Source organism: Ixodes scapularis, unplaced genomic scaffold, assembly GCF_016920785.2.
Source record: "Ixodes scapularis isolate PalLabHiFi unplaced genomic scaffold, ASM1692078v2 PGA_scaffold9__187_contigs__length_104089568, whole genome shotgun sequence".
Lineage (NCBI taxonomy): Eukaryota > Metazoa > Arthropoda > Arachnida > Ixodida > Ixodidae > Ixodes > Ixodes scapularis.
Genome location: NW_024609884.1, coordinates 26,515,617 through 26,528,799, shown reverse-complemented (window position 1 = coordinate 26,528,799; position 13,183 = coordinate 26,515,617). Strand labels below are relative to the sequence as shown.

General features: G+C 52.0%; 1 protein-coding gene across 1 annotated transcript in view; it reads left to right on the top strand.

Moving 5' to 3' along the window:
* LOC120835951 (protein tiptop) overlaps positions 1-12,977 on the top strand; it is a 32,668-nt gene extending 19,691 nt beyond the window's left edge. Inside the window, exon 2 of the mRNA XM_029993036.4 lies at positions 5,702-12,977. Within this exon, the coding sequence (XP_029848896.1) occupies positions 5,702-8,736 (3,035 nt within the window). The 3' untranslated portion in view covers positions 8,737-12,977. The remainder of the gene's footprint in view (positions 1-5,701) is intronic.
* The last annotated feature ends 206 nt before the right edge of the window (positions 12,978-13,183 follow it).

Sequence of the window (13,183 nt, the reverse complement as noted above, 5' to 3'; positions counted from 1 at the left end):
TTCATCACGTGAATCTGAATATGACGTTCGTTTTTCCCGAAGATGCAACTAAATGCCAGAAAACACGAGAAGAAACCCGACCAATCGTGACGTCTTAAGATGATCTTTGGGCCGCCAAGCGCGTGTCGCTCGTGTGGGCAGCGCGTGCAATTGCAAGCTTGCTGGGTATATTCCCCCGCACTGCACTGGCACCAGTCGTGGCGTCTTTCTTACCTCTTTGGAAGATAGCAAGAGTGCGCGTGCATAGCTCTGAAGATGCGCGAGAGCAGAGATTCCGACAACTCCTTTTCTGGCGTCACGCTCCGGAAAAGGAGGGGCTGGAGTGGTATTTTGACAACAATTTTCTGCAACCTCCGCTCACCCAATTGAAAAAAAATAAATAAATAAATAAACATAATGTTTGAAATCCGGAAGGCGAAAATGAAGACGATTTAACTGTTTTCCCCCAAATACAGAACCGCTTCAGTTTCCCATTAAGTCCGTCCGCAGCCGATCTAATGGGCCGAATCAGACTGAGCCAAACATGTGCATCGTCTAGGCACTCGTCGTCTTTGTGTGTTTGCTATGTCACCGGCTAAGTTAATCACGCTGGGAAAAAAAAAAAAAAAGAAACGCGGGATCATGGCGCATATACTCTGCGTGATTAGCTCCATCGATCGTATAGCGCCGACTGCGGCCGGACTTATGTTGACTTGCAGTTTTCACATGGGTATACTGAAGCTGATCAGATAGAAGTTAAGAATGCGCAAGAAGCTCCAGCGCGAGCTTTGTATCTTCGGTAGGACTGCGGAGTCTCGTCCGCACGCCCGACCAAAGTGCGACGGAACGCACCGAGCTCGCGTGCTGCAGGCGGAGCTCCTGGCGCATCTTTAAAACTTGCGCGTCTCACAATGTATACCGATCTCACCAAGCGCGTTCGGCGCACGCGTGAAGCGCCACAACTTCGGTTCGCAGGAGGCAAGCGTCAGTACTCGAGACGATTTGTGCGGTCTCGTGCAGTGTATTGCGCAGAACTCGAGCGAGGTTGTCGCACTTGCAGAAAGGCTCATGTTCGCTCGATGCATTGCGACAACGGTGGTGTTGCCAAACTCGCTGGTGAGACATCGGTCCATTTAGTGCCGAGATGTTTCGGTACCGCATCCCTTACTGATCCCCTCTGTGACGTCTCGCTCAGGATTTACCTCGCCGTGACGTCATATCTGGCTACCTATCATTTGCGAACGACATGGTGCGTGTAAAAAGCACGCTGTCTTAACACCGTGATTGTTGAGTGTCTGACATTACTGGTAGGGTTGGGCACAGTGCGGTTTGAATCGAACAGCGCAGCGTCAGCTTCAGCACTGCAGAGAGAACGCGCATGTCGTCGGTTGCTCCAGCACTGTGAAGGCTGCGAATCACTCGGGGCCATTCGAGCCGCTCCTCGTCCACCCCTAAGTACTAGCTCCAGTGAGGAACGCTTTTTGATTTTTCGGCAAGGCGTGGAAACCGGACCGCAGCGACGCTTTTCCTCGCCCACGTCGTCAATAGTTGTGTGCTGTACCGACAAAAGCCGCGGGCTCGAGAGGGTGCACATTTAAGGCAACACTGAGTGCGCGCTCGCGCATATCAACGCTCCTTCTAGAGCCATACTCTCGTACGCATGAGTCAGCCGAAAGTAAACGCACTTTTTCAAACAAAACATCGTCAAAAAAAAAAAAAAAACGCGCAGTGCAGTGTTTTGCAAATGTATGGTAAGCGCCACGGCTCTGAAGCGAAGCGTAAGTTACCTTATCACTAGGGTTTCGTGTTTTTAGATAAATCTGAAAAACTCCGAAAAGCACCCGCTGGCAAAACTTTTGATGTTGATGTGCTAATGCCCCCCCCCCACCCCTTCCCCCTAAAATGTGTTTAATAACTTTGGAATTAGTAAAAAGAACCGTATGCTTCAGATTAGAAAGTTGCCGAGCGTCATCGAAAACCACAAAATAAGTCAACTCGAAAGATTTGGGGCGTGTGGGAAGCGGCAGTCGTGGGCTAAAGTTACCACTCGTGCAACAGGCACAAGGGTAGCCGTGCGGGAACGCGGATGACAAGACCATCATGCACGTCTTGTCACCGATAGCCTTGTGCCAGTTGACCGAGTGGCAACTTTAGCGCACCGCAGCGCTTCCACGTGCTTCAAGTCGTTCTAAAATTGAATGAATTAGTTGCATTCGCTGTCGCTTTGGAAGTTTCTAGTTAGAACCCCACGTTTATTTTCAATAATTAGAAAGTTATTTAACATATTATAGGGAATTAGCCGACTTATCGCGACGCTTAGCCACCTATATTGTGTCCCCCTGACCGGATAACTTGCCTGCAGAGACCGCATTAGTGTGTCTTTCACGACTTTTTTCAATATAAATATGTTCGAAGAAAAATCTAACACCCTCTATGTTTTATAACGTTTTTGAGGTACGGGGGAGCGCATATGTTGTTAAATTGACTGATCATATTGCTTTATTTCCGTACATGCTTTTTTTTTTAAATTCTAAGTAACAAGTAAATAAAGTAATTTGTTTCAAGTATCCTCTAATTAAGGCCCATAGCAAATTACTTCCGCGAAAATGTAACGGTGAAATTACATCAATTATTTGCAAGGGGGACGGATTACGAATAATTGATTCCGTGTAACGGTTTGCTTCCCGAGGCGGCCCTGAGGACTGGATCCCACGCGTTTACGCCCTCTCCGCGTCGCGCGTGCACTTCTACAGTCTACTGCGCGGCACAAGAGCGGCCGACCGTTCTGGAGGTGCGCCGTTGCCGCGAGAGGGTTGGCGTCTGCCCCCGGCTCGAGAAACAGCGCGATAGCGGCGCACGTGCTCCGAGCACCTGGCTCTCACAAGCTCCGGCCGCGTCGGTCATCTATCATCTACGCATCCAGTGCGGTTGATCTTTCGCGTTGAAGCGGCAGTTGCATCGGGGAGGCTGGCATATCCGAGGCGAGCTTGTGCGCGCCGCTGCGGCATTTGGCCGTCCTTTTCTTCGCACTGGGCGCTGACTGCCGCGGCGATTGTGAAACGTGGTTGGCACTCGGAAGACGAGGGCGTTGAAAGGGGAAGCTGAAACGCTCTCTTTTTGATCGCTTATTCGGAGTCGCTACAATGCTAGTTCATTAGACGATAGAAAAGACTAATATCACACCTCTTTTTTTTTTTTTTTTTTTTCTTTTCGGGCGGTTTGGTTGAAATATAATTCTGTAACTACCGCGCCGGCGTCCATCTCTTCGTGAGGCTTGACGTCACGTCTGATATTTAAAGTTGATGAAAACGCAGTAGAAGTTTGGAGCGCCAGCTCACGGTTTGGGGAATGGCTGGTCAGTCACACGAACACACGTGAATGGGAAGCAGAATCGTGGATGCCCTTTCAGATATGTACTCTGTACTCAGATAGGTACCGAACGTAATTAGGACCGCGCGTGCTCAAGCACGTCGAAGCTTGTTTAGAACGCGCTACACCAACCAAGCAATGGATATGTTGCATCGTTCGAGTGCGGCATCAGCTACGCTCTGCATCTTAGTAGCCCCTTTTCGGACCTCTTGAGCTGTTGCCCACTCTCTACCAACACACTTGGATTCGAATGCCTTGGAATTTCTGTACTCGCGTTCGTAATGCGAGACCTTGCAAACATGTTAAGCATCGACCAGCGCCATTTAGAATTATCGGAAAGCAACCATTCGCCGATTCATCTGTCTGGCCCGTGCCCCCATTTGAAACACAAGTCGTTTTATTTGGTGTTTTAAATTTCGCGCTAATTAAAGTTCTGCTGTCATCGCTATCAGTTCCCATTGGGCTCCTATTGGCATATCGGATAAATCCCACTTTAATTCGCTGGGTAAGCCTGACGGATATTCGCGACTCCAGCGAACTATGGGGGATGCGCTGGTCAGGCAAAATTGCGAACGAATGAAGGTCGTTTTCGTCGTTCAGCACGCGGACCATTATGAACTGCTTGCACTGCAGCGTATAAAATCGGTGTTACATATGAAAGGCAAAGCGATTTTTTGACGGTAGAAACCTTCTTCTAATCAGTGCGTAGGAATGACACGGCGGAAGCATAAAAATAATTACTGGAGACTATATTTGTTTATGCTGCCTGCGAGAACCAAGCAGCGATAGCAGACGACAGGGCCGAAACGACCTCCTCTCCTGAGCTTCTCGGCGTTGCCGCAACGCGGCGTCGATTTCGCTGAAGTCGCCAATATTGTCTCGAAATGGTTTTAGTGTTCTGGTCCTGAGCTTGTACAGCAGCTTCTTTCGTGTGCTCGCTGCTCTCTAGTTCTGGACCAACACGAGTTGCTTAGTCACATGTCCTAATAAGAGCGCAGCATGTGACGGAGCCGACAGGTCTGTGTGCGATGTGCTTTCCACCGCGGCGAAGCCGATATAAAAAGTAAACTGTGAGCCACTTGAAAGAGAAGGTAACATCGCTATTTTTTCTCCCATCGGAAGATAAAATAAGAGCGGTTCGGGAACCACCACTAACTCCTGCATGTTTTTTTTTTTTTTTCCTGATTTGGTTGGGTGTATAATAACTATACGGTACGTTCCACGAAATATTCGCCCTACAAGGGCTCTTCGGATACGTCATTTAGACAAAACTTTAACAAAATTGTTGGTTCAACTAGAAACGGAATAGGCGATTTGGGTTGCTTATAAGAACAAAGTAACTACTCATGACTTTATTAGGAGCGCGAAGAAACACGGCGAAAACGCCAATGACGGCAAGCGCTAATTGCTTTTTTTTTCTTTTCTTTTTTTTTTTTTAACGTAAGGTACGCAACAGTGCATGGAAGAGCTTTCTTTATCTCTGAAAGACGGCTGCCCCGATTAATTTTACACTCCTTTTTTTTTTAAGTGCTAAACGATTTTTTTCTGTTTTGCGAATAAAGATTCTAACAATTGCCATTACTTTAGGTCTGTTGAAGACCTAAACTCACTGACGGCCTAAATAATACAGGGCGTGGCGAATCCTAAGAATCTTATGATCGGTCCGCGGCCAATGAGATTGCGTTGTTAGCCGATCAGAACGCCGGAGAACCAATCATGAAAGAAGTAGCGGGAAGCCCTGGGCTTGTTAAGCCGTGAGTGTCTGCATAGAAAACACCCGAAATATTGAGTATGTTTATAATCTGTGCTACGTAAGGATTGTTGGAAAGGCTCCGCCCTCAGAAAGAACAGCGCTCCGCTCAATGCCCAAGGCGTAGCTTTGTATTTTTGTGGGCGCAAATCTTGGGAGAAGGATGCCGTCATGGATGAACGCTTCTTTCTTTCCGTGAAGCCACAAAATGTGTGTGTGTGTGTGGGGGGGGGCTTGGCTTTCCTGCACTTCTCATGTCCAACATGCAATAGTGGGCAGCCAGTTCACGGTACGCGGTCGGTTCCGCCACTATGAATCAAATACACTATTCTCGTTAGTCTTTGAAATTGGCCGAATAACGCGTGGGTCCACTTGATACGTTTGTTTTCTGAAAGAGTACACAGTTGCGGAGACCGTTCGAAAACGGAAAAGTACGTGCTCATCGTTACGACAAGGCGTACGTGCATCCTCCTGGAGGGCCGATGCACCCAGATTTGAACAAAGTCTATTCGCCCAACACTGTTAAATTATTATTAATCTGATCGCTGTGCTTCTAGCTCAGGGTTCTGATGCACTGTTTCTTTTTGTTTCTTCCGTTTGCAGGGGAAGAGGGTGAAGGGAAAGGAGAGGCGGACGCAGCGGCCGACGATGCTCGGGAGGACGTCTCGGTGACGAGCGACACTCGAAGTACGTCGCCGCCGACGCAGCAGACGGGGACGCCACCTCGGTTACCGTCCACGGCTGCTGCTGCACCCCAGTCACCATCAACGGAGACCGAAGCCGCCTCAGTGCCGCCTACAGAAGAACCACCTGGTTTGGCTTCCCCTATGCAAGATGAGTATCCTGCGAACGACGCGGCTGTCCTCAAGCAGGACCCCGATGACAATGAACTGCCGCAAAAGATGGTCGCGGAACCCATTCGCGACGAGATTCCAGTCTTGGAGCCGATGGTCGTCGTCAAAAAAGAAGAAAACGAAGCTGATGAAGGTGGCATCGAAGACGACGCTCCGCTAGATTTCAGCATCAAAAAGCCCGGAGGCTCCGGGAGCGAAGTCGCCGAGTCTGGAGATGAAGAGATGGGCGCCCCAGATCCTCCCGCAGCTAACGGGGCTACGGACTCTCCCCTGGACCTGTCGGTGTCTCGGCGGAGAACCCGGCCTCCCATGCGTGACCACAAACCCGCCAAACTGAGCAGGTTGGAACCTGGTCCTGTCGGCTTGACAGCCAGCGGGACTCCATGGTTGGGACCTAGGTTGCCGAACGCGCCGTCGCCGGTTGCACTGGCTGCGCGAAATATGGCGGCCGAACCCCACGCCCATCATCAGCACCATCACTCGTGGAACGGTAAAGTGAAGCGCGAGCGTTCGGTTGCGTCAGATATGGGCACTCCAGTTGGACCCGTCATGAAGTCCGGCTTCTCTGAGAAGTCCAAGAGCGATTCGTTCCGGCCGGCTTCGAACCGGCAGAACCCTTGGCAAAGTCAGTGGATCAGCCGCAGTGGGGAGCAGACAAAGGACGTGTTCACCTGCGTCTGGTGCAAGGAGTCGTTCCAGTCGCTGGCCGACATGACGTTACATATGAAGCAGTCTCCACGGTGCGGCATGGCCGGTATGCACGCGGCCGTGCCTCCATCTCAGCCGGCCACGTCTTCATCAGCAGGCCACACAACGCCACCACCGCCCAAGCTTACAGCCACGCCTCCGGGCGCATCCGGAGCGACGACGAAGGACGGCGTACCCTTGCCCCGCAAGCTGGTCCGCGGACAAGACGTCTGGCTAGGCAAGGGCGCCGAGCAGACGAGGCAGATCCTCAAGTGCATGTGGTGCGGACAGTCGTTCAAGTCGCTTGCCGACATGACAACGCACATGAGGGTCACGCAGCATTACACCAACATCATCAGCCAGGAACAGATCATCTCCTGGCGGACGCCGGAGGACAAGCTGGCCAACCAGTCCCAGGTGAACGCGGTACTCACGTGCAAGGTGTGTGACCAGGCGTTTGGCTCGCTCAAGGAACTCAGCTACCACATGGTCAAGAACTCGCACTACAAGGAGCACATCTTGCGCTCGATCACCGAGGGCGGCGGCCGCCGAAGACAGACGCGTGAGCGGCGGAAGAAGTCGCTGCCTGTCCGCAAGCTGCTCGAACTCGAGCGTATGGAGATGACGACCAGGGGTGGCCCGGGAGCCCCGGGTGCGGCTGCCGCTGGTGCGGGACCGCAGGCCGCGGCCAGTCCGCTTGGGGCTTCTGGGGCGACGGAGACCGATGGCAAGATCGCCTGCGAAGAGTGCGCCGAGAAGGTGGACGCCAAGGACTTTGTCCAGCACATCAAGAGCTGCAGCCGCTCGCAGCAGTTGCTCAAGACCGCGTTGCAGCAACAACAGGTCCGGCCGGAACCCTGCTCCTCGAACGAGTCGCGCAAGAGCGCCGAGGACGATACGCCGCCGCCTCCCCCTCTCGAGTCGCCGCGACCGCAGTCAGCCGAGCCCGACCGGGCCGCTTCCGCCGAGTCAGAAACAACGCCGAACTCGACGTCGTCCTCCTCAACGTCTGTTCTGAACGCCATCGAGAGACTTATCGAGAAGAGCTTCGACAGCAAGGGCAAGCGCGGCGGGCCCACCTCGGCTGGGATTCTGCAGCGGCTCGGCATTGACGAGGAGGTCTACCCACCCTGGCACCCTGCTGGTTCGCCCCGCTACGCATCCCTCAAGTCATCGGGTCACTCGCCCAGACTCACGGGTGGCCTGGCATCGCCGTGCCCCTCCGAAGAGCACCAAGGTCCCGCGAGCCACAGCGCGGCGTCGCCTCACAGCGGCGTCTCCTCGCCCAGGCACGACAAAGACGGCGATCCTACTGTGCTTGACCCAGAGCGCCTGAGCCAGCCCAGATCTCCCGCCGAGTCCATTTCAACTCGGGCCAGTTCTCCGGGCGCTGACGACCTCGTCATCGCGGACGGCGGGCCCTCCAGACGGTCCTCTGAGCGCGGAGGTCCGGACACGGACGATCTGTCATCATCATCCTCTTGTGACGCTCCTGGAAGCGACGTCAAGGCGCCATCGTCCCCGAAGCCCAAGCAGACCTCAAGCCCGCGATTAGCAGGGGTGCCGGCGGCGGCGGCGTCACGCTCTAGGAGGAGCCATCACAACGGGGAAGGCGACGCGGTCTCGAACCATCCGCTCAAGGAGCTGCAGAAGTTGCTGGACAAGACGGACGCCCACTTGTCGCGGTCAAACGTGCCACAGGCGGCTAGCCCAGGCTCGATCCTGGCCTTTAGCTGGGCCTGCAACGACGCGGCCACGTCGGACTCGCTCATGAAGTGCGCCTTCTGTGACACCCACTTCGTCTCGAAGGGTGCCTACAGACACCACCTCTCCAAGATGCACTTCATCAAAGACGGTTCGGCGCCGCCGGGCGACTCGCCCACCTGGAAGGGCGCCCACAGGGAGCACTGCAAGGAGTCTCCGCCAGCAGCGGCCGGCAACCCCGGCAGCAGCCACAGCTCCCCTGCGGGCGCCCCTTCCGCGGCCGTGGCCGCCTCTCCCGCAACCTCTCCGGCTGCTCCAGCAGAAGAGAGCCCGCACTCGAAATTCCTCAAATATACGGAACTGGCCAAGCAGTTGTCGAGTAAGTATGTGTGACGGCAGAGTGCCGCTTGTAAAGGACTCGCCTTCCAGTGTGGACACCACCGACCCATGGACTCACGGTCGGCCCGCTGAGTAGTTGACCCGCGGGGCAATCTTTCAATGTGATTCTTTTTGTTTTGACCGTTCTTCGAACCCTGTTGTGATGATGACGGTTCGTGAACCGAGGAACAGTGATCTTGGAAGTGAAATGCGTAAGCAGGCCAGCCGATGTCCACTCCTGTCGCACCCGGTCCCGCCACTTAAATCGGCAGGGCGAGCGTTACTTAACTCACTTAAAGGAGAGCTAAACAAAGCCGGTCACGGCAGCCGCGACTTACATGCTCAAGCGAAACGGATTGTTCACACCTCTACAGCGGCAAGGGGGCGCCGGAGGGCATCGATTGGCCAGTCTTAAGGTGTCGCGACTGTACCAACATTCCTTAATTTATGATGAACTTGCCGTGTTTTAGGCTGTCTGTCTTCTTTCCCTCTTCGTTTCAAGCTCACTCTTGTCGTTCATCACATATCCAGTCACAGAGGAATCTCAAAATGTTTGCAATAACAACCTTTCACTTTAAGCCGAAAGGTTTCGGAGAAGAAGCCCCTTGTGCATTCGCGAAACGACGCTTCTTGGCGACTGTCTGAAAAAATACGTGACAGGAGAGAGCGCTGTCAAATTTATTAGAGCGGTAGACCTTTTTTGGTGACCACATACCTTGAGCGGTGCACTTGGATGTCTCATATCAAAGCATGTGATGTACTTTTTTTTTTTTTATCTTTTCGCGTTCTTCAAAAGAACCACACAATAGTGACAGCTATCGAGTGTCATAGCACACGACGAACCGTGTTGACGAAATGCCTTTATACGTGTACATAATTCCAATCATTCTTCTGTTTTGGGGTCTCCTGTGTGCATATAATGTACCATAGTTGAGTGTAATTGCCATGTAAAAGTCGACTTTGATTCGTCTTATTTAAAGGAGAAATGAGATGCTTTCATCCTTATGCACACCGATGCTCACAAGTTTTTATTCAACGTGCGACTTTGCGCAAGTTCTCCACTGGGGGTAGTTGAAGTTAGTTGCTCATAGATGGCGCGAAAGGGCCCGCTGGTTCTGTCATTGGTTACTGTTTCAATGACGTCTTAACAACCAAAGATGTGTATCGAGAGCGTGGAACGTTTTTTTTTTTTTTCTTAATAGAAAGGATGCATTTGAAGTCTCTAGCGGAAAGTCAATTAAGTAACAAAGGAACGACACCGTGTTTCCGATTTTTTGTTTCTTTCCTATTGTCACGGGGCATTTCGCAGTTGGCGAGCACCGCACGCGACAGCACGAACTGCCGCAGAAACCGAACAGCATGCGTGGCGATATTTGTCTGCCCCCCCCCCCCCCCCCCGCCTTTTTTTTTTCTACCTTTTTTTTACTCTTGCCTCTACAATCGCGTGAAAAGACTTAGCCAGCATTCCTAGGCAGTAAGAACTTGGGCATTCTCGCGGACGATTACTCTCGGGACAGCAACCGAAAACCCAAAGAGGAAGGAACAACAGTAGCGGCAGCAGCAACAAGAGGAGCCACCATCCGGACAGACGCAATCACGCCCCAAAGTACAATCGTCATTTGGACCTCCATCCGCTTTACCCTTAAGCCACGCAGAAACACACACACGCACTCAGAAAAGAAAAGAAAAAAAAAAAGGGGGGGGGGGGGGGGAGGAGTCCGCGCGGGCCGAGATTGTAATTTGAAAACTGCAGCTCGGCACGGTGGCGGTCGAGTCGGCAAGATTGAAACGACGCAATAACCGGTGAAAGCGCGCGTCGTCTGGAAGATTCCGGGAATGGCGTGGTGCGACCATGTATTTTCACTTGGGTTGTCAGTTCGGTAGGTGAACCTCGTCCACGGGCGCGCAGTCGTGGCATCTTTTCTATTATGTATCCCCGCGCGTGGATTTTCAAGCAGCGCGAGTTACCCGACGCAGCGGAAACAGCGCCTCAAGATGCGTTTACGCGGATAATAAGGAAATTCTGCCGTTGGCTCGCCGGGGACCCGCATTCTGCGCGATCTTGGCGTGCATTAGGGCAACCGCGATTCCCCGAGTTTCTTTGTGACAACTGGCAAGGACCACGTTTCTGGCGAGGCGGGCGTAATTTATAGAAGCACTTGTCTGGCTTGGCGCTGCTTACAGGAAAGGGGGGGGGGGGGGGGGGGATGATGTCTGGGCGGGCGCCTGCCGTCGGGGTTCTGCTCTTCGGTGCTGTTCGCTGTGGCGGCTCGTGAGGACGGGGAAGGCGACCGCTCGAAGCGCTTGGAGATCAGGGGGTTCGTGCGAGTGGCGCGGAGTCGGCTATTTAGCGGCGCCGAAATGATGTTGCATATCACGCAGAGATGGCGCTCTCGCCAACTCGAGGGCTCGCTCGCGTGCGTCTCGCAAAGCAGCTCGACAGCCTTCCCAGAAAGGACGGGATCCGGAGCGAGGGGCGCTCTTGGACCTTCAATACAAGCCGGTGTTTTGCATTGCGGTGGCCGTAGGTTAAGGAACCGTTGTAAAGTCATTCATTCGACTTAGGTTGTACCGCGGTTGTGTTCAGACGCTACACGTGCAATGCCGAATTTTTTAGAGTGGGGCCTGACCCTTGCCGATGTTTCTTTACGGTGGTGATGACGACGGCTTTGTAGCGGGTCATACTCTGTCTGGCACGGCTGGTGCACAAATTGCGCCGAGGTCTTGTGTAAAAAAGAAAAAAAAAAAAAAAGAAAACAAAAAAAAAAGAGCGAAAAAAAAAAAGAACGCATCGCGCTTCGTTGTAAGCTGTTTTTAGGTATATAAACCGACCCGCACACTTGTCTCTTTGCAATCAGACATGTTTGCCTCTCGTCCCAGGACCGCTTCCCTCGAGATGCCAGGCGTCACACTCTACCAGTGCCCTGTCTCTCTAACTATCTGTCAACCCTTCAACTCGCGTGATTCTTGTGAATAGCCTCCACCGAACTCTAGAGGTACAGCTACTGCACGCTAGAGTCGATACGACGTCGACCCGTCGACGCTCTTCGCCCGCCAGGCCGCGCTGGGCGCATGCCACTGTCAGGATGCAACGAGCTCGCCAGATTTCACGTTCGGTCCGAATTCATTGGAGGAACGATCATTACCCTTCCAAGGAGCAAAAGCGCCTAATGCAAACGTAACGGTACATCAGGTCAGTGGCCTATCGAGATTCCAAAGAAATATTCCGAAGACTATCTGGAAACCAATCGATAAGCTCAGGGAGAGTCCATTGACCGAAAGACAGGCTTCTGAGAAAGTAGTTCGTGTTTTTCTTCCATATTCTATCGGTAAATAGGTTAAACCGGAGGTGTGTCGACCGAACGTGTACCGCAAAATCGAGTGGAGTTGAATATTACGATGCAGAGGGAATGCTCTGGCTTCGGGCCCACGCTTTAATTTCTCTATCAGTCCTCAATTTCTCGGCTCATTCTCTGTCTTCTGTATCTTTTTTTTTCCTATTGTACGTGGCCCTTGCGTCGCCTCCGTGGTCGCTGTCATTCCGTAGAACTGGTAGCGATCCATGTAGCCGGCGGGTACGGATGGGAAGGCCTATCTGCCGTTTGTTTTAGCCAGTCTTAACCTTCGTAATGACGAATTTGTCGAGACGTTGGCGTTTGTCTTAATTCTGAGGTACAATAGCCGTAGCTCGGTGCACTCTGTACAGTCGGAGCTCGTGCGATGTGATCTGACACCAGCGCGGTTTGAAGGCGGCAACTCATTTATCAATCGATCCCGGTAGAGTGAACGAGAGCTGTTGTTTTTTTTTGTTTTTTTTTATTTTTTTATTTCTTGATATTTTGTGTTTTTTTTGTTTTTTTTAATCCTCATCGTTGGTGATCCGGGGACAACGTCAGCACAGTCGTTGTGCGCATGCGTGGCTTTATGGTGCGTCTGCGTGTGTGACTGTGGCAGCACGAGTGAAACTGCACTTTCTCTGGTTTCGATAAAAACGACGAAAGCTGAAATTAAAAAAAAAGAAAAAAGAATGGGAAATTCTACTAAGCCCTTTTCCGTCGGTGACATCTGGCCACTTGTCCCAGAATTTGTTTTTGCTTGTTGTGGTTCCGAGGAACGCGTTTGTTTTGTTTTTGAGTTGGCAAGTGCTTCCACTCTTCCCGCATTGTACATACGACCATCGAGATGATGAACTTGAAATTGTATATGTCTATATTCCTATTATTTATTACTAATAAACTCTATATCGCGACTGCGGATGTTTGTTGTCATGGTCTCGTTTCTTTCTGGGAAAAATATGTTCTGGTGCCTTGATTGTTGTTTTCTTGGCCAATATCTCCCTGTGAACGTGAGTAGAAGAAAGGTGTCGCTTGATTCTTGTTTTGCTGTCAACATTTCTTCAGCCTGGGACCTTTTATGGTGTTTTAGAGACGTGGCACCTGTCGTTGCATTTAGCGCTCTGAGC